This window comes from Lissotriton helveticus, chromosome 11, assembly GCF_964261635.1.
Source record: "Lissotriton helveticus chromosome 11, aLisHel1.1, whole genome shotgun sequence".
NCBI classification, from domain to species: domain Eukaryota; kingdom Metazoa; phylum Chordata; class Amphibia; order Caudata; family Salamandridae; genus Lissotriton; species Lissotriton helveticus.
Window position 1 is genome coordinate 557,163,087 of NC_136072.1, and position 26,643 is coordinate 557,189,729.

At 45.1% G+C, this 26,643-nt stretch overlaps 1 protein-coding gene across 1 annotated transcript; it reads left to right on the top strand.

Moving 5' to 3' along the window:
• Nucleotides 1–9,366: 9,366 nt before the first annotated feature.
• Nucleotides 9,367–22,382, top strand: LOC144790675 (uncharacterized). Its single transcript, XM_078665400.1, has 3 exons — nucleotides 9,367–11,665; nucleotides 12,938–13,076; nucleotides 18,690–22,382. Exons 1-2 carry the CDS (start codon nucleotides 10,239–10,241, stop codon nucleotides 12,951–12,953), a joined length of 1,443 nt encoding a protein of 480 aa, XP_078521526.1. The 5' UTR covers nucleotides 9,367–10,238; the 3' UTR covers nucleotides 12,954–13,076; nucleotides 18,690–22,382.
• The last annotated feature ends 4,261 nt before the right edge of the window (nucleotides 22,383–26,643 follow it).

Genomic DNA, 26,643 nt, shown 5'->3' on the forward strand with positions numbered 1-26,643 from the left:
TACAGGATCCAAACTCACAAGTAGCCGAGGAGAGGTCACTTGCTGCACCGCTGAACACCGCCAAACCGCCGGAGCAAATAAAACTGGAGTTTGGCCATTGGGGTACCAGGGGTATTGCTGCTAATGATATATGATATGATATGATATGATAAGATTTGATATGCTATGGTGTGATAGACTCTTGTAAAGTATGCAAATGCCTGGGGCGCCTTGGCACTGCAACTGTTAGAGAGAATCAAAGATTGAACGGCCAATACTAACTGGCAAACAGCCACTTTTTTTAGCTTTCCTAAAATGAAGAAGATTGGTCAAAGATTTAAAATTTAAATGCTGGCTAATTCATAGTTTGGAAGTGCAGCAAATAAAGCTACTGCTGCCCCAGGAAGATCGTTTGAATTTAGGAACCCTCAAATATTTTGCAAAGGTGGAGTGAAGCGTCCTAGTGAGAGTATGCCACTGAAATCTACACTTATGGTAATCAGGGCCCATATAATGAAGGGACTTTTGGGTGATACAGAGAGCCTTAAAGTCAATACGTTTCCTGATTGGTAGCCAGTGTAACTTATGTAGGGCCTAAGATACTGACTGGAACTTGGGGATCCCTAACACCTGTCGCTGCTGCACATTCATATACAGTGCATTACAGTAATCAATTTTGGAAAGAACAAGGGTCACAACTACAGTCTTCTGGAGTTGAAAAGGAATGCAAGGAAGAATTGTTTTAATTATCCTTAAGGTATGGAATAAGGAAGAGATGACTGAGTTAATTTGATCTCCAAAGGTCAGCTTGTCATTAAACATGACACCTAGACTCCTTACTTTCTACAGGGGTTGGGAGAATTCCAAGGTCATGTGGCCACCAAGTGGGGAACTACAAAGAGATGTCATTCCCGAACAGGAGGACTTCAGTTTTCCCAGAATTTAGTTTAAGACAGCTGCCCTTCATCCAGTTACTCACTTCCAACATACGGTCATGGAACCTGGTGGCTGCATCTCTGCATCTTGAACATTGCTAGAGATTGAGACGACAATTTGTGTGTCATCAGCATACGACACTACGAAAAAAGCAAAAGTTTTAATCAGACTGGCCAATGGTGTGACGTATATATTAAAAAGCGTATAACTCAATGACTACCCTTGAGATACCCCACAAGGGAGGGAGAAGGAACTAGAGACAAACGCATTCAGGGTGACAGATTGTTTTCTGCTAGAAAGAAAGGGCTTAAAATGCCCAGAGTGGCACCCTAGATCCAAATGTTTTGAGACGATCAAGGAGCAGATTGTGGTTGATCTTGTCGATTGCGGCATACAGGTTGAGAAAAATAATCAGTTTAGTAAGATAATGCTTTCCCTGTGATTTAGAATTACCGTAATTTACTCTGAGGCCACAATCAATGATAATTTGGTACTATAACCACTTCTAAATCCGAACTAGCTGGAGTCAAGAAGTTGATTATTATTTTTTTTTAAAAGGCTAGTACCAGTTTCATAGCCCTCTCAACAATTTTGGCAGACATAGGAAGATGAGAAATGGGGCAGTGGCTGCTAGGTTCCTCAGGACTGAGTGTGCTTTTTTAAATTAATGGTAGCACAGAGGCTATTTTCCACAGTTTGCGGAAATACCCAATCCGATCTGAACATCTCATAAAAAATATTTGTGAGATGTGAAGCTGCAATTTCAGGGGCCAGCTGTACAATTGCTGGAAGACAAGGATCAGGTGGAGAGCCCGAATTGACTGATTCCAGTAATTTCTTTACCTGCTCAGCTGTAAGAAAAGTAAATTAATTCAAAGTTTCAGTCACCAGAGAAGAACTGAGATCCTCCATTCCGCCTTGATTGGCTTGCTTGTTCGAAGAGAATTCATTATAAAACAAAAGCACTTTTGGCTGAATTTTTTGACGATTTTTTAATGAAGTAAGTTGACGTTTCTGCCTAGATCATGGCTTTACAGTGACTAATACATTGTTTATATTTATCTCTTTCCCTAAAATAATACTTTTCCTCCATTTACATTCCTGTTGTCAACAAAGTTGTTTTGAGTACTTAATTTATCAGTGAACCAGAGGGCTGGGGGATTGCTTCAGTGGTAGTTGCGTGATTTTAAAGGAACAAGATTGTCTACTGTCAAACCCAGGTTGGAGAAGTTCAATGCTGCTGGGTCTAAATCCTTCACACTATCCGACTGGGTACCTAATAGAATCTGATTAAACTGACCAGCTTCAATTTTATCCCATGCTCATGTTACAAGGGTTAAACGTGAGGTGTTAATAGGGCGCGATTTGTCAGTTTCCTTAACCTGAACATAACCGCCTTGTGATCTGACCATGTCAGAGGTAGCGTAGCAGTAATGGCAAGCAAGGGATTATTCATAAACATGTGATCTAAAGTATGGCACGCCAAATGTGTAGGGGAGTGTACTGATTGGACTAAGCCCAGGCTAGACACTGTACCCACTAAATTGTCTGTGTCTCTGTCTGCTAATGATGCTGTGGCACCATAGACACTTTCGACTAATTCCTAAAGAATCAAAAGGGACAACTCTCGAGTCCGGCTTAATAGTTTGCATTCCCTGGATGTACTAGACATTGATTTATTGCTTCCTCTGTTTGCACTTTGAGTTCTGAGTCATGTCCTGTTACCCATATGGACATCCTGCCCCTGAGGGAGCCTTGACTGTTCGACCATTGCTACCACTGAGAGTCAAGTGCAGAAGGGGTTCAATTGCTCAGGATCCATAGTAGGTTGGGTTCCGGGACATCAGGAGTAAAAGGCTTCTACCAATACTGTTTGGCCCAGTAGCCACCATATGCCTGGTGGCCCTCCTAAAGATGTTTTGACAATATAACAAAAAAGGTAGTTGCCTGAATCTTCTGTACGAATCCCACATGAAAAAAGTATATTGTAGCTTCTGTATGGCTCAGAATGCAATTATAGTCACTTGATTAACTTGTAGGACAATGGAGAGGTTAGAGGTCATAATAATAAGGAACATTTCTTGTTTGTCTTGTTGAGGTTGGGAGTAACCTAGGTTTCTAGGGTCAAGGTGCAAGAGGCTTATAATTTGTTCAGTCTCTGCATTTGAGAATCTCTGTTCTGGGTGCATTGTGTTTCAGTTGCTTTGTTAGGTTCCAGTGTTCAATGGCTCAGAGGCAATTGCTTGGTATTAAGCCATCGAGATTGTGCCTGCACTCCAATTTCTTAGTGAGGTGTTTATCATCTGCATAATTATAGCATGTGAGGTTAAAAGATTTGATGAGTACTGGTATATGGCTGAGGTATAAGCTGAAGGGAAAATTCCTCACAATTGTATAGCGAGGGGTACACTACCGCAAACAATATCTGTTTCAAACACTGTCACGAAATTCCGCCACCCTTTTTGGGTCTCCAAAATGGACCACTAAAGCTCCCAGGATATATATATAGAATGTTCACACACCAATACAAAAACATAAATATTTGTCTATCAGTAATGATGTAGAGTAATCACCAAAAAATCTTCAAGTGTTTTAATTTTCTCCAGAAGCAAGGTTTTTGATTTTGTCTCGCTTGATTCCAGCTAACATGTGTATCGTCAATTGGGTGAATAGCTCTTGGCTTCATTGGTGCTAAAGTATATGTACATTTTTATTCCAATAGTAAAAATTATTTCAACCATGTCATTTAAAATGTCATTATTGCATTTGTATTCCCATGAATTGAGACCGGTATAACAACCAATCAAAAACTTTCCGTGTCCAAGTCATGAATAGTGAACAACTTTCCTCCATTTTGGTGTTTTTAGATGCAACTTAGGACAGGATGGGTTAGCTAGATTTTTCTTTTCTGCCTTCCTTCACTCCAACTCCTTGACTGGACGTTGTCAGTTTCTTATCGATTGAGCATATGAGCAAACCGTCTGGCTCTGTAATAAACCCACAAGGGTTTGCTTTTAGCTGGGCACTCTTTATTGAGAGAGATTCCTAATGTCTACGTGACTTGTGGTACGGTTCCTAGTTATCTCAAGAATGCACTCGTCACCCCAGTTTAAAAAACAGCTTCCTTGGACCATGACACTGTGTCCTGCAGCCGCCCCTTTTCATAGCTCTAATTCTTGATCAATTTCTCAGAGCTTGCCGTTTTTCTGCAGTTTCAGGACTTTGTAAATAGGAGCTCTGCCCTGGCCTCACACAGAGGTGGCATTATCATCTATTGATGACATTCATTGCTGTGCCAGTCGCAATCTAGCTGCCACACGGATTCTTTTAGACCTCTCTGCAGAATGGTATACTGTTATTTACCTTATGCTTTCAATAGGCTTTCTGAAAATGGCATCAAGGGTACCACTCTCTGCTCTCTAGTTTTCTATATGACAGAAAATTTCAGGTTGCAATCTCCTTGTGTATGTCTACAGTCAGGACCCAAGATTGTGGAGTCCCACAGAAATCTATCTTCCCTTTTTTTATTATTCAAGCTGCGTATGATCTTGTACTATATAAACAAATAAATACAAAAATAATAAACAATGTTGGGGGCGTATTGGACAAATGAAGGAAGGAGTGGCATCCTACTGAGACCAGTTTTATAACCCTCCCCCCATGTCTGTCGACCTTGGTTAGGCACTATACAGTTTTCAGTTTTTTGGACTGTAGATGACTTAATGATATTTCAAATGACAAAGCTTGGAATCATTTATCCTTTTGTTATAAATACAATGTCCACTATAGCCCTGATTAAATCAAGGGGTCATACACTCAGTTGACAAAAATCAGGTGAGGCAAATTAAAAAATGGGATTGGCTTGTTTCTGGAGAGAATTAGAAAGACTTTAAGATTTGTTGTCATTACTCTAGCACATTAGTAATGTACAATCAAATTGTGATATTGTATTGGTGTGTAAACATTCTCGGCCTTTTGTTCACAAAGGTAATTTACAACTTTTCAGTAATTTACCTTTTTGAGTAAGTTTAGTACTTTTTGCTTATTCACTAAATCCGAGTTTAATTCTCACCTAAAGAAAACATGGCATGCATTAACATTTAATAAAAATGATGTATAGACTTAATTAAAATTAAGTTAGTGAAATGTAATTTTCAAATTCAAAAGAGGGTATTAAAATATGTTATAATTAAATAATGAATACATTTTTTTTAATTATCATTACATTATATATATTTATATTTTTTTACTATTTAAAATAATTGTATTTAATTTAACAATATTTCCTGTGTTTTATTTTAATTCACTATCTGCATAATTTTTTATGGGACTGTGTTACGGTGCCAGGAATTAGCACTGTTTTTGTCAGTAGTAACTAAGCATGGGCGTAAAATCCGTTCCGCTCGCGGATTTTGCGGATTTTCGGCAAATTCGCAATCCGCGAACTCTCGCGAATTTGCCGAAAATCCGTGAATTCGCCCGCGGTGGATTTTTTGCTTGGTGATACAATATTGCGGCGCGCGGCGTGGTGCACGGCGTTCACTTTCCGTCATTCAGCGTTTGCCGAGTTGTTTTTCTCGATCATATTTTGCGAGTGCTGCGCCATTTTGGATCTTGCTGCGGGATCCCGCGGGTGTTTGGCGCCCGCGAATACGTAATCGCGGCTTGCCACCTTGCAGAGCACGCCTCGCGAGAGTTCGCAATTACGAACACGTAGTTGCGGCGGACAGGAACAATCTCGCACTCACGAAATAGAGATTTTGCAATTCTGCACAAGAAATCCACCAGCAAACAGCATAAACCTTCAGAAAATGATGATTTTTATCAGAATCACTCCTCAGGTTGACATTTGCATGCCCTTTTTTTTTTGCAAGGAGTCCATTTTTTGGGGGGGGAGGAAGGAAGTGCCCCACAGTCTCCAACTTCCTGTTCCTGTCCAGCAGGTCCTCCCAGTGCTTTCTTCATGTGCTGGTCACTTTCATTTGGACCTTGACCTGGAAGGATTACTTTTTGTGGGTGCTGCTGGATATTTGGATTTGAGGCCTTTTTGACTTTCTTTGGATCACTTTTGGATTAGAAATCAACTTTCACAAGTAAGTTTGTTTGGGGCATTACAATTGATGCAACTACAATTTTGGAACTTTTTCAGAACATTTAATAAAATATATTGTGGGTAGCCACAGTATCCAGTAGGACCAGGGTTGGTTATGGGTGCATGATACAACTGTTTTATTGAATTTAAACATCATTGAGGCCATGGATGGGCTGGGATTGTGCTGAATTTTGTGGTTTTTGTCGTTTTTTTGGGGCTGCTGGTGGGGCCCTTTGCCCAGGGGTGGTGGTGCATGGACTGAGTCTGCCTGTGGGGTCTCACTCTCTTTAATGTAAACATCCTGGATGGCATTGGATTGTGGTGATTTTTGTGTGTTTTTCGTTTTATTTTGGGGTGTACTGTTGATGTGGACTGGCCATGTGGTTGGTGGTGGTGGCCATCTTGAGTGCTGCTGGTACAGGCCACATGTGCTTGGGGTGCAAGGGGCCATTTTGAAGAGAGGCAGTGTCTGAGGCCTGCACTTATTTTGCCTACTTTTCATCCATTATGCCCAGGGGTGGTGAGTGTTGCATGGGCCTAGTCTTTCTGTGGGGTGTCTTCTTGAATTTAAACACCATTGAGGCCATGGATGGGCTGGGATTGTGCTGAATTTTGTGTTTTTTGTCGTTTTTTTGGGGCTGCTGGTGGGGCCCTTTGCCCAGGGGTGGTGAGTGTTGCATGGGCCTAGTCTTTCTGTGGGGTGTCTTCTTGAATTTAAACACCATTGAGGCCATGGATGGGCTGGGATTGTGCTGATTTTTGTGCTTTTTGTCGTTTTTTTGGGGCTGCTGGTGGGGCCCTTTGCCCAGCGGTGGTGGTGCATGGACTGAGTCTGCTTGTGGGGTCTCACTCTCTTTAATGTAAACATCCTGGATGGCATTGGATTGTGGTGATTTTTGTGTGTTTTTCGTTTTATTTTGGGGTGTACTGTTGATGTGGACTGGCCATGTGGTTGGTGGTGGTGGCCATCTTGAGTGCTGCTGGTACAGGCCACATGTGCTTGGGGTGCAAGGGGCCATTTTGAAGAGAGGCAGTGTCTGAGGCCTGCACTTATTTTGCCTACTTTTCATCCATTATGCCCAGGGGTGGTGAGTGTTGCATGGGCCTAGTCTTTCTGTGGGGTGTCTTCTTGAATTTAAACACCATTGAGGCCATGGATGGGCTGGGATTGTGCTGAATTTTGTGTTTTTTGTCGTTTTTTTGGGGCTGCTGGTGGGGCCCTTTGCCCAGGGGTGGTGAGTGTTGCATGGGCCTAGTCTTTCTGTGGGGTGTCTTCTTGAATTTAAACACCATTGAGGCCATGGATGGGCTGGGATTGTGCTGATTTTTGTGCTTTTTGTCGTTTTTTTGGGGCTGCTGGTGGGGCCCTTTGCCCAGCGGTGGTGGTGCATGGACTGAGTCTGCTTGTGGGGTCTCACTCTCTTTAATGTAAACATCCTGGATGGCATTGGATTGTGGTGATTTTTGTGTGTTTTTCGTTTTATTTTTGGGGTGTACTGTTGATGTGGACTGGCCATGTGGTTGGTGGTGGTGGCCATCTTGAGTGCTGCTGGTACAGGCAACATGTGCTTGGGGTGCAAGGGGCCATTTTGAAGAGAGGCAGTGTCTGAGGCCTGCACTTATTTTGCCTACTTTTCATCCATTATGCCCAGGGCAGGTGAGTGTTGCATGGGCCTAGTCTTTCTGTGGGGTGTCTTCTTGAATTTAAACACCATTGAGGCCATGGATGGGCTGGGATTGTGCTGATTTTTGTGCTTTTTGTCGTTTTTTTGGGGCTGCTGGTGGGGCCCTTTGCCCAGGGGTGGTGAGTGTTGCATGGGCCTAGTCTTTCTGTGGGGTGTCTTCTTGAATTTAAACACCATTGAGGCCATGGATGGGCTGGGATTGTGCTGATTTTTGTGCTTTTTGTCGTTTTTTGGGGGCTGCTGGTGGGGCCCTTTGCCCAGGGGTGGTGGTGCATGGACTGAGTCTGCTTGTGGGGTCTCACTCTCTTTAATGTAAACATCCTGGATGGCATTGGATTGTGGTGATTTTTGTGTGTTTTTCGTTTTATTTTTGGGGTGTACTGTTGATGTGGACTGGCCATGTGGTAGGTGGTGGTGGCCATTTTGAGTGCTGCTGGTACAGGCAACATGTGCTTGGGGTGCAAGGGGCCATTTTGAAGAGAGGCAGTGTCTGAGGCCTGCACTTATTTTGCCTACTTTTCATCCATTATGCCCAGGGGTGGTGAGTGTTGCATGGGCCTAGTCTTTCTGTGGGGTGTCTTCTTGAATTTAAACACCATTGAGGCCATGGATGGGCTGGGATTGTGCTGATTTTTGTGCTTTTTGTCGTGTTTTTGGGGCTGCTGGTGGGGCCCTTTGCCCAGGGGTGGTGAGTGTTGCATGGGCCTAGTCTTTCTGTGGGGTGTCTTCTTGAATTTAAACACCATTGAGGCCATGGATGGGCTGGGATTGTGTGGATTTTTGTGCTTTTTGTCGTTTTTTTGGGGCTGCTGGTGGGGCCCTTTGCCCAGGGGTGGTGGTGCATGGACTGAGTCTGCTTGTGGGGTCTCACTCTCTTTAATGTAAACATCCTGGATGGCATTGGATTGTGGTGATTTTTGTGTGTTTTTCGTTTTATTTTTGGGGTGTACTGTTGATGTGGACTGGCCATGTGGTTGGTGGTGGTGGCCATCTTGAGTGCTGCTGGTACAGGCAATATGTGCTTGGGGTGCAAGGGGCCATTTTGAAGAGAGGCAGTGTCTGAGGCCTGCACTTATTTTGCCTACTTTTCATCCATTGTTCCCAGGGGTGGTGAGTGTTGCATGGGCCTAGTCTTTCTGTGGGGTGTCTTCTTGAATTTAAACACCATTGAGGCCATGGATGGGCTGGGATTGTGCTGATTTTTGTGCTTTTTGTCGTGTTTTTGGGGCTGCTGGTGGGGCCCTTTGCCCAGGGGTGGTGAGTGTTGCATGGGCCTAGTCTTTCTGTGGGGTGTCTTCTTGAATTTAAACACCATTGAGGCCATGGATGGGCTGGGATTGTGCTGATTTTTGTGCTTTTTGTCGTTTTTTTGGGGCTGCTGGTGGGGCCCTTTGCCCAGGGGTAGTGGTGCATGGACTGAGTCTGCTTGTGGGGTCTCACTCTCTTTAATGTAAACATCCTGGATGGCATTGGATTGTGGTGATTTTTGTGTGTTTTTCGTTATATTTTTGGGGTGTACTGTTGATGTGGACTGGCCATGTGGTTGGTGGTGGTGGCCATCTTGAGTGCTGCTGGTACAGGCAACATGTTCTTGGGGTGCAAGGGGCCATTTTGAAGAGAGGCAGTGTCTGAGGCCTGCACTTATTTTGCCTACTTTTCATCCATTATGCCCAGGGGTGGTGAGTGTTGCATGGGCATAGTCTTTCTGTGGGGTGTCTTCTTGAATTTAAACACCATTGAGGCCATGGATGGGCTGGGATTGTGCTGATTTTTGTGCTTTTTGTCGTTTTTTTGGGGCTGCTGGTGGGGCCCTTTGCCCAGGGGTGGTGAGTGTTGCATGGGCCTAGTCTTTCTGTGGGGTGTCTTCTTGAATTTAAACACCATTGAGGCCATGGATGGGCTGGGATTGTGCTGATTTTTGTGCTTTTTGTCGTTTGTTTGGGGCTGCTGGTGGGGCCCTTTGCCCAGGGGTGGTGAGTGTTGCATGGGCCTAGTCTTTCTGTGGGGTGTCTTGAATGTAAACATCATGGAGGGCATGGATGGCTTGGGATTGTGCTGATTTTTCTGTGATTTTCGTTTTTTTGGGATGTTCATGGGGACAGGCCATGTGGGTGGGGGCCATTTTGAGTGCTGCTACAGGCAGGCCCTGGCCATGTGCTGGGAGGCAGGGGGCCATTTTGAATGCAGGCAGTGTTCTTAAGTCTGCAACCATTTTGCCTAGCTTTCAACCTTTATGCCCAGGGGTCGTGAGTGTTGCATGGGCCTAGTCTTTCTGTGGGGTGTCTTGAATGTAAACATCATGGATGGCATGGGATTGTGCTGATTTTTCTGTGTTTTTCGATTTATTGGGGTGTATAACTGAACTGATGTTCCTCTGTCTTCCATTGCTTTTAGGTGCACAAGACTCAAGAGAACCACCAGTGCCAGGAAGAAGTCCTGCAGCGGTGTGTGTGTGCAGCATAACGTCACGCGACGTCACGTCTGGACACAGACAACTCTGCAACTCGTGCAACTGCGGCCTGCTGTTCTGACCCGCTCCGAAGAAGATGGCCCCAAAAAAAGTTCCCCGTAGCTCCTCTAGCAAGAAAGTTGCCAGTAAGGAGCAGAAGAAGCAAGTTACCAAGGAGACTGGTGTGCCGGCCACCTCTTTTTTTGGGAGGAAAAAAAAAAGTACGCCTGCAGCAGCAGCGGAATCTGCTGGGGACCAAGCTGGGAGCAGCACCCCCGCTCCATTGGGCTCAGTGCCACCACCACCACCACGACCACGCCAACTTAAGTCCAAGCCCTTGACTGCTGCAGAGGCACTTAGTCTAGTTGTTCAATCACCATCGACCAGTGATGTTGGCTCATCGCAAGAAAGTAGCAGCAATGTCCCTCAATCAACACAGGTTGTTGTAACTCATCTGACGAGTGTTGAACAACCACAGCCGCAACAAAAACCACATGTGCAAGTACAAGCCCAAGTACATGTGGAAGGAGAGGCAGCGCAAGGAGATGCGCAAGCAGAGGTGCATGGAGGGTCACAAGTGCCCACAATAGTTGTTCCTCCCGAAGTAGGGGCACATCAGGAAATCGACAATCAAGGCGAGGTATCATTTGAGGAAGCCACTCCTCCTGATGATCATTCATTGTCTTCCACACCCCTAGCAAGGAAGAGATCAAGGGTGGTGTCTACATCTTCTTCAAGCACACCTCCTTCTGATGATACGGATCAAAATTGGGAACCAGCACCACTGCCGTCTGAGAGTGAGGCACACCATGATCTGACAAAGGTAGTTAAGCGTAAAAGGAAGCTCGTCCAAAGTCTCAGAGTTATGGAGTGTGATGAGGCTCAACAAGAAGTGGCGGATACTGCTGCTGATGAAGACTCTGACAACGACGACCCAGTCATCATAAAGGTCACTGCAGCCCCAGCGGGCATGCAGCAAACAGACATTTTGACCCTAGCCCGAAAAGCTGCTGAGCGTGATGATGATGTTGTTGTTGCCGAGGAGGTAGTGGAAACACCACAATCATTGGAGTTAACTAGTACACCAACTCGTACCGCTTCCATATTTCTTCCTCGCCAGAAGGGACCTCCATCCACCTCGACCTCAATTAGTGGTGGTGAAAGTGCACAACGTACTAAAGTTCGGCAATCCACATCCTCCACTTCATCTGGCATTAGCAGCATGACCACCACCACCAGTATCGCCGCCTCCTCCGGCCCCCACAGACAATTCAAGTCCCCAGTTTGGGACTTCTTTAGTGTTTGCCCAAAAAGGGAAAAGTACGCCATTTGTAGCATTTGTAAGCTTGCAGTTAGTCGTGGTAAGTTTGGTACCAACTATGGTACCGGAGGCCAGAGAGGTCATCTTAGGAGACAGCACGCTGTCCAATGGTATGCGCACCTAAAGGAGATCAAGGAAGCCCAAATTGGAAGTCAAGAAAACGTTGATGTTTCATCTGATGATGACGAGGAGGAAGAAGACGTGTCAAACACTTCACTTACACCCAGTACCCCTGTCAGCAGCACACCCCATGTGAGGCACTCTAAGAGTGTGGGAGCGAGTGAGACACCAAAGCGAAAAAGTTCATCAGCGAGCATAACTGGGTCAAAGAAGTCATTATCATCCCGTAAATGCTTGGTCCAGGGCAACATTAGAACCATGTTTTGTTCAGACGCGCCATATGAACGCAACCACCCACTGACGCGTCTGTATAACACTAAGCTGGCTAAAATGCTAGCTCTGGACCTTCTCCCTTTTTCTTTTGTAGAAGCGGTAGGTTTTCTAGAATTAGTGGCAGCGCTCTGCCCTAAATGGAAGGTTCCTAGCCGGTTCTATTTTGCCAGAGTTGCGGTTCCAGCACTACATGAAGATGTGCTGGAGGTGATTGGGGCAGCTTTGCAGAAGAGTGCTGTTCACACTATACATCTGACAACAGACATGTGGACCAGTGGCGCAGGCGCTGATTACATGTGCATCACTGCACACTGGGTCTCTTTCAGGGGTTAAAGCTAAGCTAAACGCAGGTGTTGACCCGGACCAAGTTTTTAAAGCTGCTCGGAAACATGCAACACTAGCCATGTTTGGCTTGGAGAAACGTCACACAGCACAAAACATTTTGGATGAGTTTAACACAAAGGTCTTTCACTGGCTGTCCCCCAAAAAACGCCAGATTGGTTATGTTTCCACAGATAATGGCGCCAATGTAGTTAAGGCCATGGAGCTGGGTGACTATTTCAGAGTGCCGTGTTTGGCGCACTGTATAAACCTGGTTGTTAAAAAATTCTTGAGTGATGAAGACAGTCCAGCATGCGAGGTAATGGCCACCTGCCGAAAAATGTGCAACCATTTCAGCCATTCTTTTAAGGCCCGGAAGCATCTGAGGAGCCTGCTACATGAACGTCGAATGCCAGTGAAAGCACTCATCCAGGAGGTGGCAACACGTTGGAACTCAACCTTCTACATGCTTGAGCGTCTGTATGAGCAGTATACGGTACTCGATCACTATTTCTTAAAACAGGGTACAGCTCAGAAGGACCTGAGGATGGATGCGGCGCAATGGGACCTAGTTAAAAGCCTGACAGACATGCTTCGTCCTTTTGAGGTCTTCACGCGTGCAGTCAGCAAGGAGGACTGTAATTTGGGAAAAGCTATCCCATTGTTGTGCATGCTGGAGCACCAACTGAAGGCGGTGTCTTCTGTGTTTGAAAAAGATGAGAAAAACAAAGAGCCTTTGGTTTTGGCGGGGAAATTATTAGAGCGCCTACGTGGTGATGAACGTCTTAAAATGATCCACTCAGAACAGCATTACATTTGTGCTACTATTCTGGATCCACGCTACAAAAAGGCGCTGGCAGGCCAAGCATTCTTTCCTTTTGCTGATGAAGATGTTACAAAGTACAAACATTGGCTAGCCTGGTCAGCCAAGAGGTTTGAAAAAGAACGGCAGGATATTGAAGGAAAAGGCAGTACATCAGCATCAGCATCAGCAGGCCAACCCCAGTCAAAACAATCCACTTCTGCACCTGTGGCTGTGGCACAAGTGACCTCTCAGCCGTTAAAGACACCGGCAACCGGATCATCTGCACCAGACACAACAGTAACATTGGCTGCTGAAGAGGATTGGCTAACTTGGCTTGGGTTTGGTTCTCAAAAAGTCACAGCAAAAAGTAAGCAAAGTGGAGGAACCGTTGAGGACCTTGAGTCGATGGTGCAGGACTATCTGAATGACTCAACAGAGGTCTATCTTAATGCTGAGCCATTGGCGTATTGGCATGGGAAAAAAGATTTGTGGCCACAGCTCTCCAACCTGGCTATAAACTACTTGTCTTGCCCACTCGCAAGCGTGTCTTCTGAACGTGTTTTCAGTGCTGCTGGTGGCATTGTAACTCCCCAGCGGAGCCGCCTCTCGCCCAAAAATGTGGAGAGGTTAACAATGATCAAGATGAATCAGCACCTCATACCACCAGATTACAAAGTACGAGAAAGCACGCCGCATGAAGACGAGGAGGACAGCAACGTAGATGAGGGGATTTGTTCTCTGTTCGGTGACACTGACCTCACCCTGCCTGAATTCGCAGAGTATGATGACAAACTCTTATTCTTATTCCCTGACACCGAGCCCTGAAAATGAGACAATGAATCAATAACTTTCTTTTTCGTCCTTATTCACTTTTATTCCTGTGTGTCTGTCTTTCTTTGTTTTGCACAGTTAATTTAATTCAAACTTTAATCACCTAATCACAAAAACAAGCCCATCAGCAGAACTGTCTTCACTTGTTTGCTTATTGATTTGAAGGTGCCGCAGTCTGCATTCCTCAGGTTCACAAGTTCAGAAGAACATGCTCCTCTATCCTCCTCCTCCAGACTCCTATTTCCCTCAAAGCAGAGGGCTGGATTACGCCCAATAAAGAAAGACTCAGCACTTGTGGGGGTGTTCTACTTCTTTGCGGGTGAGTTGACGGCTCTGGGGCCATTGCTGTGAAGCTCTAATAACGGATAAACGTGGTTTGGACCAAATCGGAGGCGGAAATTTTTTGCCATTTTTGCTGACTTGCTTGCCTTTGAGGTGCTCTTTGGCGGGGTTCCGGGTGTTTGTGGGTGAGTTTTGGGGTCTGGGAGCACTGCTGCGACAGTCTAATCTTGATTGCATTTGCTTTTCAGGAAATCCGTGGTGGAAAACGGGAGTTATGACCTAGCTGCACAGCGCGTTTGGACCGAAGGCCGAGAAATATTGTAAGTATGAGATTTTCCTTTTTGGCTGTTTGGGGGTGTTGTGTTTTTTTGCGGGTGGGTTGGCGGGTCTTGGGGCATTCCTGGGAAGGTCTAATACCGGATAGAAGTGGTTTGGACTAAATCCATGCAGATTTTTTTTTGCTATTTCTGACATTTTGCTCAATGTAGCGTTTTCGGGGGCCTGTTTGGGGGGCTTCCTGGTGTTTGTGGGTGGGTTTCGGGGTCTGGGAGCACTGCTGGCTATGGATACTTTAGTTTGCAAGAGGTTTGAAGCAAATCCATTGTGGCAGAGGGGAGTTAGGGCCTAGCTGCAGAGCGCGCGCGGAGTGATTTTGGAAATTGGCAAGAAAATGACTGTGACCATTTTTGTACTTTTGCTTTTTGGCTGTTTGGGGGCCTTTTACTAGTTTTCTCCTGGGCTGACGGCTCTGGGGCCATTGCTGTGAAGCTCTAATACCGGATAAAAGTGGTTTGGACCAAATCGGAGGCGGAAATTTTTTGCCGTTTTTGCTGACTTGCTTGCCTTTGAGGTGCTCTTTGGCGGGGTTCCGGGTGTTTGTGGGTGAGTTTTGGGGTCTGGGAACACTGCTGCGACAGTCTAATCTTGATTGCATTTGCTTTTCAGGAAATCCGTGGTGGAAAACGGGAGTTATGACCTAGCTGCACAGCGCGTTTTGACCGAAGGCCGAGAAATATTGTAAGTATGAGATTTTCCTTTTTGGCTGTTTGGGGGTGTTGTGTTTTTTTGCGGGTGGGTTGGCGGGTCTTGGGGCATTCCTGGGAAGGTCTAATACCGGATAGAAGTGGTTTGGACTAAATCCATGCAGAATTTTTATTTGCTATTTCTGACATTTTGCTCAATGTAGCGTTTTCGGGGGCCTGTTTGGGGGGCTTCCTGGTGTTTGTGGGTGGGTTTCAGGGTCTGGGAGCACTGCTGGCTATGGATACTTTAGTTTGCAAGAGGTTTGAAGCAAATCCATGGTGGCAGAGGGGAGTTAGGGCCTAGCTGCAGAGCGCGCGCGGAGTGATTTTGGAAATTGGCAAGAAAATGACTAAGTGACCATTTTTGTACTTTTGCTTTTTGGCTGTTTGGGGGCCTTTTACTAGTTTTCTCCTGGGTTGACGGCTCTGGGTCCATTGCTATGAAGCTCTAATACCGGTTAAAAGTGGTTTGGACCAAATCGGAGGCGGAAATTCATTGCCGTTTTTGCTGACTTGCTTGCCTTTGAGGTGCTCTTTGGCGGGGTTCCGGGTGTTTGTGGGTGAGTTTGGGGTCTGGGAGCACTGCTGCGACAGTCTAATCTTGATTGCATTTGCTTTTCAGGAAATCCGTGGTGGAAAACGGGAGTTATGACCTAGCTGCACAGCGCGTTTGGACCGAAGGCCGAGAAATATTGTAAGTATGAGATTTTCCTTTTTGGCTGTTTGGGGGTGTTGTGTTTTTTTGCGGGTGGGTTGGCGGGTCTTGGGGCATTCCTGGAAAGGTCTAATACCGGATAGAAGTGGTTTGGACTAAATCCATAAGGAAAAGCCTTTTGGCACTTTTTGTAACTTAGGGTTCGTTAGGGTTAGCCCTAGCAGCAGGATTGCATATGTTTCGGGGTGTTCTAGATTTTTGCAACTGAGTTCTGGGGTCTTAGAGCACTCGTGAGAATGTGTAATGTTGGTTGCAAGTCATTTGAAGAAAATCCATGGTGGGAAAGGGGGGATTTTGCATAGTTAAAGAAAGCCTTTGCCACTATTCTTAACTTAGGGCTCGTTAGGGTTAGCACTTAGCAGTATTTCTATTGCATGTGTTTGGGTGGGGGGGTTTTCGAGTCTTGGAGCGATGCTGGCTATGGATACTTTTGCTTGCTTGCAAGTGGTTTGAATACAATCCACGGTGGGTAAGGGGGTATTTGGGCCTACTTTTACTTTCAAAGTACGTTTTGTCACCAGTTTTCTGCTAGGCCTCGTTTTTTGAGATCTGATTGGGGGTCTTCTACATTTTTGCGACTTGCTTTAGTAAGGGTCTGGGTGGGAGCACTGCTGGGAAGGTCTAATTTTGTTCTAAACACAGTTTACACTACACCTAGCTTGAGGGGAAAGATCCGCTAAATTAATTTGGCCATACTTATTTATCCTTCAAAAGGTGACTCAGAGTACGCACTTTCAAAAATATTGTACTGTCTATTAGGAAAATCAAAGTGTGACTTTTTGCACCACACAGCGTACATACCTTATATTTATTTATCAGTGGTATTGTAATAGCACTTCTTGTTTTTCGTTCAATAATTACAGGCCGGGTTTCAGTCTGTGCAATGGGGAAAAAAGATGGAGTCAGGCTTCACATTAACGAGCCGCAATTCAACATCCGCCAGGCAGGCAGTGGACAGGGTGTCTTCTGGTCACCAACATTGATGGACGAAGCGTCAGCTGGAATGGAGGAGTGCCGCTAATAAGAGGAATTGTTTGCTGCATGCAACTTACTTACCAAATTCAACAGGACAACTACAACAACATACAGATACAGTATCCATTGTTTTCTTCTATGAGTGTGACTGCATTTCTTGGATCTCTCTCTGCTTCTAAATTGATCCCTACAGCCAGTCTATAGGTTTTACTTCGGCTAATTTTTAAACCTAATTTAATGTAAGAAGTGATTCTCTGAGTGCAGAGATAGGCAAGTGAAAACGCTGCAGCCCTGTACTGTCGCATTCTAGTACTACTTACTTTTCAGTAACAATGCATGCAGTAGGGCATGCACTTCCTTTATGTCACTTAAAAGATTTGTGGTTAGCTTTGTACCCAAAGATTTCTTTATCTTCAATTATTGTTTGTCCATGCTGTGCTTTTTTTTCTTCTCTCAACAAAACCTACCCAAAAAGAAACCCCCATTCCCATCCATTTTCCAAACCCTAACCCTCTTCCCCCGGGCTGTGTGGTTTTGCTTGATGTGTGACTAAATGACATCAATAATTCCACACACTTGCTGGGGAGGATAAGGTCATAGCAACAGGCTGGTGAAGGAATCCGAGGATATATTCTAGACTTACTCAGCTACAGTACTATTTCTTGTAGTAGTTGCCAATGTCAAAGAAATTCAACGCAAGTACTAGTTATACTTGCAATACTTTACCATTTGTTAGGCTACATTGTGGCACTGTTCTAGTGTACTGTCACCTGCTATATTCTCTATCGTACCGTTGTAATGCTACAGTAAGGACAAACCAGGTTTCATTTTCTTTTTTTCCATAGGCATGCAACTGCCACTGTGTCACACCACTAGTACCACCGCAATGAGGACATTTCATCCGCCCAGGATTGCCAACCTTAATCCCCATTTCCCGTGGAGCCAGCCCTGGGCCTAGCCCTACTTTCAAACACAAATTACAGGTAAGATAAGCGTTTGGTGGGAGGTAGTATAATGGACTATTAGGACTAGACGAGAGATTGACGGTAGTACTACTAAAGTCCTAGGACTCTTCAGGAAAACAAACTTACTGTTAAACCCCCACCCACCAGACTCAAAAGCAGTAAAAAACAGGTATGGTCAGATAAAGTTTCAAAAAGTATATTTATGTAGCCCTAACAAAATAATCTCCCTCAAGACCCTCCCTAACCCCAACGATTGTCTTTCAAAAGTCCCAAAAAGAACCCAACTCCCAAATCCCACCCCCCAAAAGTCTCTAAAAAAGGGGCAAGGGACACTACACTACGGGAGGGTGCTGTTGACTTTAGCGGCCAGGGCATCATACTCCTTGCGGAGGGTGGCATGGTCGAAGCGGAGGCCCTCCACCAAGTTCTTATAGCTAAGGACCTCCTGCTCCAGGTAGGACACTCTGAGTCCTAAGCGGCGATGGCGTGCCTTGCAACTCCTGTGGGGGGCAGCTGGTGTCTTTGCTGCTTGGCGGTGGCGGTTGGCTTTGGTAGCCCGGCTCCGTACCGCTGGACCACTGCGCTGGCTGGCAGCCCGTGGGGGCACGGAGGAGGATGCAGCTGTGCCAGTGGATGTTGTTGTTGTTGTTGTACTGTTTGACTGCGTGTCCTCCTCCTCCAGGGCCACCAGCCGCCGATATTCGGCGACAGTGGCATCCAGCCTCCGTTGCCGGGCCATTCCAGCCTGCTCCCTCCGTGATGGTCTATTTGATTTGGAAGGAGCAACTATATGAAGAAAGAAAGACATAGTCTGTAACCAATGCTCCTTAAGATTAATAACACAAAGTGATTGAGCAGAAAGTTGTGTCACAGTACAAGTAGCAAATTGAAAGCACAGTACATAACTATTGAGGACAGTATCTATCTAACCTCCCACTTCTTCATCCTTGCTCTAACATTAGTGGGAGTTTAAGGAACAAATTCTACGAGCACTATGGACTTCCATTACAGTCGACTATGACAGTACACCAGTCTTATTCTTCTTCTTCTCTCTTGTTTAGGAAAATTGGTACGTTATCTTATGCAAGCCGGCATAATGCCAGCGCAGTGAACTTGCACCTGAGAAAAACAGACGCACACCATGATGAGTGAGACAGACTTGCGTTACTGTACCGGTCCAGTACATGCAGGTGGTGAAGCTCTTCCTTTTCTATTACGGGTGGCACTGAGAATACTCTGTTACAAGGGCTACTGCTTAATTAATTTAGCTTTCACCCTGCAGTGCAAATGAGTACTAGAAAAGGAAAATGAAGAAGCTAAATAATTTGATTATCTATCACTTCACATGGGATGTATTTGATGACATATGGGATGACTTTAGGTGCTTTGCTTATTATTGAGTGAACAGTGATACACCCACACATGAATGACGTACTACTACTAAACTAAAGTTATTAAGAGAGGTAGGGAGGGAGTGTCCACCGTAAGAACCGGATATATGCTGTGCTTGCAGTTGCAATACAAACTACTGCTACTATTCATGGTAGTATTTGGACAAAATTACAACTTCTTTTCCTTGCCTTTCCTACACTGGAACGGACGTGCGGGTGCAGTGTTACATGCTCTTCAAGGTAACACTTAGTTCATCCAGTGACCGTCTACTCTCTCTAGATACACATATGCTATCTAAGAGTCAGATAATACCATGATCCAGGCATCCATCCATTCAAAGTATATGCACACATACGGTTTCTGTTTCACCCACCCAGGCTGTTCTCCTTCCACCCATCCTTGCTTCATCATTCACCCAGCCATGCACCATACCATTTTCTTTCCTTCCCAGCCACCTCGGGGACCAAGCAAACACATATCATTGTTCTTTGCCAGCCATCATTAAATTTCTCGTCCTTCCACACTTACTTACACCCTTCTTTCGCTTTTCGTTCATCCCATCCATCAAGTTCATCTCAGATCTTATTGGGATTCTTCTCGCCAAAAACTTCACAGCTAAGTCGAAGTACATTTAGAGGAGGCTACTACCTGGTTGATTTATAATACACCTGTGCAGAAAGCACACTATGCAGTCTTCAATCTCAATAAGTAAGGAATATATAGCTTACCTCTTCCCGCCACCACCGTGTGAACCCTCACAGGAACGTCCGGCACTTGCACCGCCTCCTCCCCAGAGTCCTGGTCCAACACCACCACCTCCGCGCTGGCCCCGCCACCAGATGTTCCACCTACAAAGTACATTTAAGAATGTTAGAATACACCACTCACTACTATATAATATTTGGTCTAGGAGGAATAAAGAAATGTGAAAAAAACGAAATACAATGTAATAATTTATTGCATTATTTCGTGTCCATAGTTCTGTTTGTGCAGATTTGTCCCTGCAACAGTAGTAGAATGGATTGTCCTAGTATCCAAAACAAAAGTAAAGTAGTATCTTATTCTTTCTTGGTGGTCATTCACCTTTTTATTGTTGGCAATTGTCAAAGCATAAACATTTCGAAGACTTGAAAAGACATTATGGACAATCCCAGAGGACTGCACTCAGTGCATAGAGCTATTGCTGACTAGAATGGGAGTCCAATGGAATTGCCAAATGTGCAATCTTAGTTAGCTACACAGACAGTCTAATAAGAATAATCTAGTAATACCACAGGGAGTCATAGTCGAGGCAGGATAAGAATTTAGATCCAGTCTACAAGAAGATCAAAGACGATTTAGAAAAAAATCGAATGAGGAACGCTAGGAAAAAATAGGTACTCTATATTAAAATTAAAACTTACTGGGGCCAGCAAAGGAGCCCTCGCCTGCCCGATCCTGGCCCGCATCCTGAACAGCACCCTCCTCCTCCTCCTGTGTCCTCCTCTTGCCCCTGGGGGAAGCTGATGTACAACATGAAAGAAAGAAAGACCAGAAAACATGGATGATATTTGTCAACCAAATCAAACATTTCAAAATAACAATACAAAATATTTTGGCGAAATAGCAAATAGATAGACAACTATTCCAAGGGATATATTGACCGATCTCATGTGGTATACTACGTTATTAGTATTGCTTGATTTGCGGACCGTTGACTTTGAAAGTTCCTATGTAACTCACTAAACAGACTACTAAAAAGGTTTACCTTGGCCTGGCAGGCAGCAGTCCGCAGCACGCGAAGTGACAGACAAAGTCCATCGTGCTTGCAGATCAGTGAATACTCAAACTATAAATCCACCGACCACCACCACTATTTCTTCTTATAGCCATGTGTCTAAAGGAAGGACTGGACTTGAGTCTGTAGGGGCTGATTTTGAAGCCCCTTGCGGCTCTTTTGCTCCATTGTTGCGTGACTTTTGTGACGCAGTGGCAGAACAAAAGAGGCGCCATGGTGCGGCGTATATTAACAAAGTGACGCATATGGGAGATGCATCACGTTGTAAAGCCCTGCGCCATCAGGGGGCATTCCGGCGCAAGGGAGGGCGTTCCTGCGCAGGAACGAATCCTAAAAGTGGCTTAGGGAAATCTACAAGATGTCAATCAGTCACTTTTAGCACAATGATGCGTGACTCAAACCCTGCGCCTGCTTGAAGCCGACGTACAGCTTGATGCAGCATTGGGGAGATAGGGCACCCCAGAGCATTGCTGGAGCTGCGCCATCGTTGGCATGCAACTCCAGCAATGCGCGGCCTTTACGGCACAGATGCGTAAGGCTTCTGTGACGTTTTGGGCCCATTGGTGGTGGTGGCAAGGCGCACAATTACTGGCGCATCCTTGCTACTTTGCAGGGATGCGCCGGTAATTGAAAATATGACCCTTAGTGTCTAGCATTACGCAGTTCTTTACACTACACTCATACATAATTTCTCAGGCCAATGAAATGAACACAAAATACAAAACAAATAAGCATAGTAGCAAGGCTACTGAGAAGGAGAGCAGTGCACCTGAAATGCATAGAAGATTTTGAAATATAATTTACCTACAATGTAATCGGCAGCATTATTGCTCTTGGTAAAAAACAAACATTTGCAAATAACAGAGCCGGATAAAACAGAGTAGTGATGAAATAGCTAGAAATAGCTACTACTACTCACCAACCCCGGGGATCTCTACGCCAAGCACGTCCAGCAAGTCGCGTTCCCGGTCCATGACATCCGTCCAGCGGTGGGTGGCCTGGTTATAAGTGCGCCGGACCCCAGAGAGTTTAAACATGGCCCGGCACACCTTCTCCCACCGCTTCCGGCGCTCCCGGATGCCGTAGCCGGTTGCGATCTGGCCGCCTCCCATGATGGTCTTGGGGAGGCGGCGCTGGACGTGAAATATTAGTGCGGCCACCTCCTCCGCACTAAAAATCTCCCGAGCTGTCACTGTCTCCCCCCTCAAACGCCCGCACGGGAGCCGGGCACGGGGTGCGGGACCCTTCCCCTTTGCGGGCTTCTTCTCGGCTCCCTTTACCATGGTCTGGGCAGAAAGGAAGCAAAATAAGAAAGAAGAAATAGAACAGGGAAGAAGAAAATAAAAGCGTTTAAAAAAGTAGTTCAAAATTAACAAAAAGTAGCAGAAAACACAAAAATATAGAGCTAGAAAAATAGAGGGATAGATAATAAGTAAAATAGATTAAAAAAAACTTCAAAAAAGCAAAGGATGGCAGAGATTAAGAAAGGATACAGAGAGCATGCCCAGAACCATAGCAATGAATGAGAAACAAGATGGCCACGCCCGTTCACGACCGCGTGGGTAAGTTCGCGCGAGATTTTCCTCGCGATCACGAGCGAAATTGTACCAGCCAGCCGCACACTTTGCGAGATTACACATAGCGGCCGGAAACGGAATTACGTCACGCAAACAAGATGGCCGCGCCCATGTACGACCGCTAGGGTAACTTCGCAAACGTAGCGCTACAAGCGCCTTGCGAACACGCACAAACTCACGCGAACATACACGCCGCAAAAAAAATAAATTGTGTATTCGCATGAATTCGCGGCTTCCGAAATCGATCTCGCACGGATTCGCGCCCCGCAAATCGCGCGAAATTGCAGAAAAACGATTTTTGCAGAACTGAAAGCAATCTGCAGGTGCAAAAGTTCAATCTTAACATTAGTAACCATTCACTCTAGTGCTTCCTGAGGGGCCCCTCCAGAGTTCAGTTGCCTATTTGCAACTATTCTATGACCCTGCTCTGACCCAAACAGCAGGCTCATAGAATAGCTACAAGTAGGCCATAAAGGTCCTGTGAAAAAAAAATTGCACTGCAACAGAAAGCAAATTACAGATAAGGAAGGAAGCAGGTGCCAGCCAGACTGGAAGTTTCAAAATCACTGACACATTAATCAACCCCAAATTAATTCATGGCAGTTGAAGCAGGGCAGGTGTGCTTGCTTTTTTTCACCCCCATAATTTACAGTGATAAACCAACCAGAGGGTGGCAGTGAGGGTGTACCAGAGGGTGGCATGGGTGTACCAGAGGGTGGCATGGGTGTACCAGAGGGTGGCAGTGGTGAAACAGAGGGTGCTGTGAACCTGTGATGATGAACCAGACGTAGAAACAACATAGTCGCGGCCGTTGCGAGCCGACAAGTAAGTTCGCAATTGCGAACTGGTACACAAATCCTTGCGAACCCTTGCGAACACAAAAAACACAAAAATCCGCAAATTCGCGGATCTTGGGGATTGCGAATCCGTAAATACGCAAGTTCGCGTACGCCAGATTCGCTAAATCCGCCCATGCTTAGTAGTAACACGCTCTCTTTTTGTTAATAATTAAAAAGTAGTAACCTTTCTCAAAAGTGTGAATTACTCAATAGTGTAAGTAAACTTTCTAAACCAGGCCCTCTATGTATACAATTTGGAAAGAAGTTGGCCAATTATTATTAATGCTTCTTCTGACATTAAGGAATGACAAGATCCAGTTGAAGGTGCGGGGGTAGATTGGAGTGGGGTAGATTGTAGTGGGATAGATTGGGTGGATTATGGTAGGGTAGATTGGAGTGAAGTGCGGTAAATTGGAGCAGAGTGGGATAGATTTGGAGTGAGATAGATATGAGTGTGGAGCGGAGAGGGGTAGATCTAAGTGGAGTAGATTAGAGTGGAGTTGGATAGAGTGGTGTGGATTAGATTAGGATTGGGTGGGTTAGAATGGAGAGGGGTATATTGGAATGGAGTAGATTGGTTTAGTATGGGGTAGATTGGAGTGGAGTATATTGGAGTGAAGTAGATTAGGGTAGGTTGGAGTGGGGTATATTGGGGTAGGGCGGATTGAATGAAGTAGATTGGAGTAGGGTAGTTTGGGGTGGATTGGGGCAGGGAAGATTTGAGTGGGATGGAGTGGAGTGGATTGGGGTGGAGTGGGTTAGGTGGACTGGAGGGCATGAAAGGTGAGCCAGCTCATCCACTTGCCATCTCCAGGTAATAAGATTCCAAAAATGAAAGTTGTGTGAAAGATATTACTGGGGGCTGAGGGAGATTGTTGGAGTTTGTCTTTGGAGTGTTTGCACTTACCATGGATTTGGATTGATAAATGTATGTTTCCTCATTAGATAGAATTCCAATGTTGTAGGCTTTGCAAGAAAGTGATGTCCCATTAAGCTACAGAAATCTTGTGATTACTGTGTTATCAGGAAGGAGCATTCAGGATTGCTACACTCTGACATCATATTGTGGAGTTCTATAGGAAGGCACTTTTCTTTTAGCAATCCAGTTTCAGTAGTGACCATTGTGGTTTTTAGGTCGAGCTTGAGCCAGCACGCATGCGCTGCTCTACGAGTCTTCTTGTAAGCACTCTAAACTACTTTGAGAGGTCTGACTCCCCCAACACATTTTGTTGGTTGTTGCCTGTGTCATTTCGTTGTTGTAGCCTGCAAACAGCTAAAGGCGGGTACATGTACCACCTCTTTCACAAAGGTTCACTCCCACAGCGTTTTGCTTGCAGGAGCGAGCACCGCCACGCAGGGCGACAGCTGCATTCCTGTGCCCGCTCCCACCACTCCTCTTGAGCTGCTTGTTTTCATTTGCAGCCTGCGCTCCATGTTTGCGCACGCTCCCACTTTTCCTTGTTGCCTTGTCAGGTCACAACCCTGCCCCTTCTTTTTGGTGCAGTCATTCAATGGCTGCATCACTTAGCAACTGACTTTATTTATTTCTGTCCAGTCAACAACTCTGCTCTCGGTTTGGACGCTGCTCTTGCAGTGTTTTTTTCATTGTTGTCCCAACCTTGTAGCAATGTTGCATTTGAGCAACCCAAAAGATGCGTAAAAAATATATATATATTTGGTATCCTGATGAGAAGTTCTAAGTTCCGCAACTTTTTGCGAAGCAATGCAGAATTGAGAATGTACCAGTAGATTCTAGGCTCTGGTGCCCGTCACCACGTCCTGCTCCCCGATGCATCAGCATGGGTAAGTAGGAAAGGAAGGCTTTCACACTCACCTCGTACTGCTCCCCGTGGCTTCAGTACAGGTAAGGAGGAAGACTTTCGCACACTTATCGCGGGGCTGCACCTGGAGCGCGAGCTGCACGTGCACATGTTAAACACAGGGCACATTAGGATGCTGTTTACATCGCCTCAATAACACAACTCCCGTAGATGGGCCGATGGAGAGGGCCACTGTTTTTATTTTTTGTGTGTTGGATGATTCTGCTAACTGCTGCTTCCTGCTTTGTTCCGGCAAACAACGTATTTTGCCTATTACCCATGGAGTGAAATGTTAGACCATTGCAGGAGATGCTCATATTTGCTTGTGAAAGGCTGTCTGTTCCCTCTCATCCTCTGGGATGTTTAACCTGTGATTGCCTACAAGAACAAGCATTTGCAATGCAATAGGTCTCGCATTTACGCAAGTTTAAGCTGTTGGCATTGTAAATTACAATGCCTTTTATTTATGTTTTAAAAACTAAAACAAACATGAAAGGCATTTTCATTTGCAATGTCGTTAACTCCAACTCACGTAAATGCTAGACCTATTGCATTGCAAATGCTTGTTTTTTATGGTGTGTTTGTTGATCCTGTTGAGTCTTTCGTGGCAGGTTTTCTCTAGTAGGTTTCCTGATTTGTTCCATTGCTATTGAAGAGTGTGCAGGTGCATTTCTTTTACTTGATTTCATCATTGACCCATTGCGGCCCCTATTTATGCTTTTTGGTTTATTGAGGTTTTGGAGACAATTCAGTTTGTCAACAACTTTGTTCAGCTATGTATACAGCTGCTTGACACTATTTAGTTGTTCCAAGTAAGATGTAGCAGTCATGTGAGAGTCGAGATCTGCCATGTTGAATTTGTTCCGCTGCTTGCATGTTGTAGTGGGTGGTATTGTCTTGATATCAGGGTTTGATGGTATATGAGAGGTGAAAGAGATAACATGGCAGCCACTCTACAAGGTTGTTAATTTATTTTTATTGTAACCCTGCCCAGGAGGAGGAAAATGATACCCAACCTGTTAACTGCTGTGGTATAGTTCCATAGACATGTTAAGAAAGGCTGTGCACTTTCAGACTTGTTATATGACATTCCTAACTGTGTCATCGTTGGTATGTCCAAGTCTTCAAATATGCAAGGATTATCATGTTTGGTGGTAATGTGTGGTATGCCATCTAGGAGAAAATTAAGAAAGCTCTTTTGCTTAACAGAATCTTGTATATTTGTAGGAACATATGAGAAATTATGAGTAGGTGTGCATCTCACCAGCCATGATTCACAACCTGGCAGTTGTAGATCCTCAAATTTGTAGGTTGCAAGTGATTTTTGAAACATCAGTGCTAACTCTTCACCAGCTTTCGCATGTCAATTATTTATAGAGCCTTGGTATCCTGGTGGGATGCCTTATAGAGAACTGGTGCAGTTGCATCTCCAAATAATGCTTTGGCAATACATAGTGTGTCTGGCTT

What these genes read in the sequence shown, in the direction of transcription:
- LOC144790675 (XM_078665400.1), top strand. Translation starts at nt 10,239, where the DNA reads ATGGCCCCAAAAAAAGTTCCCCGTAGCTCCTCTAGCAAGAAAGTTGCC.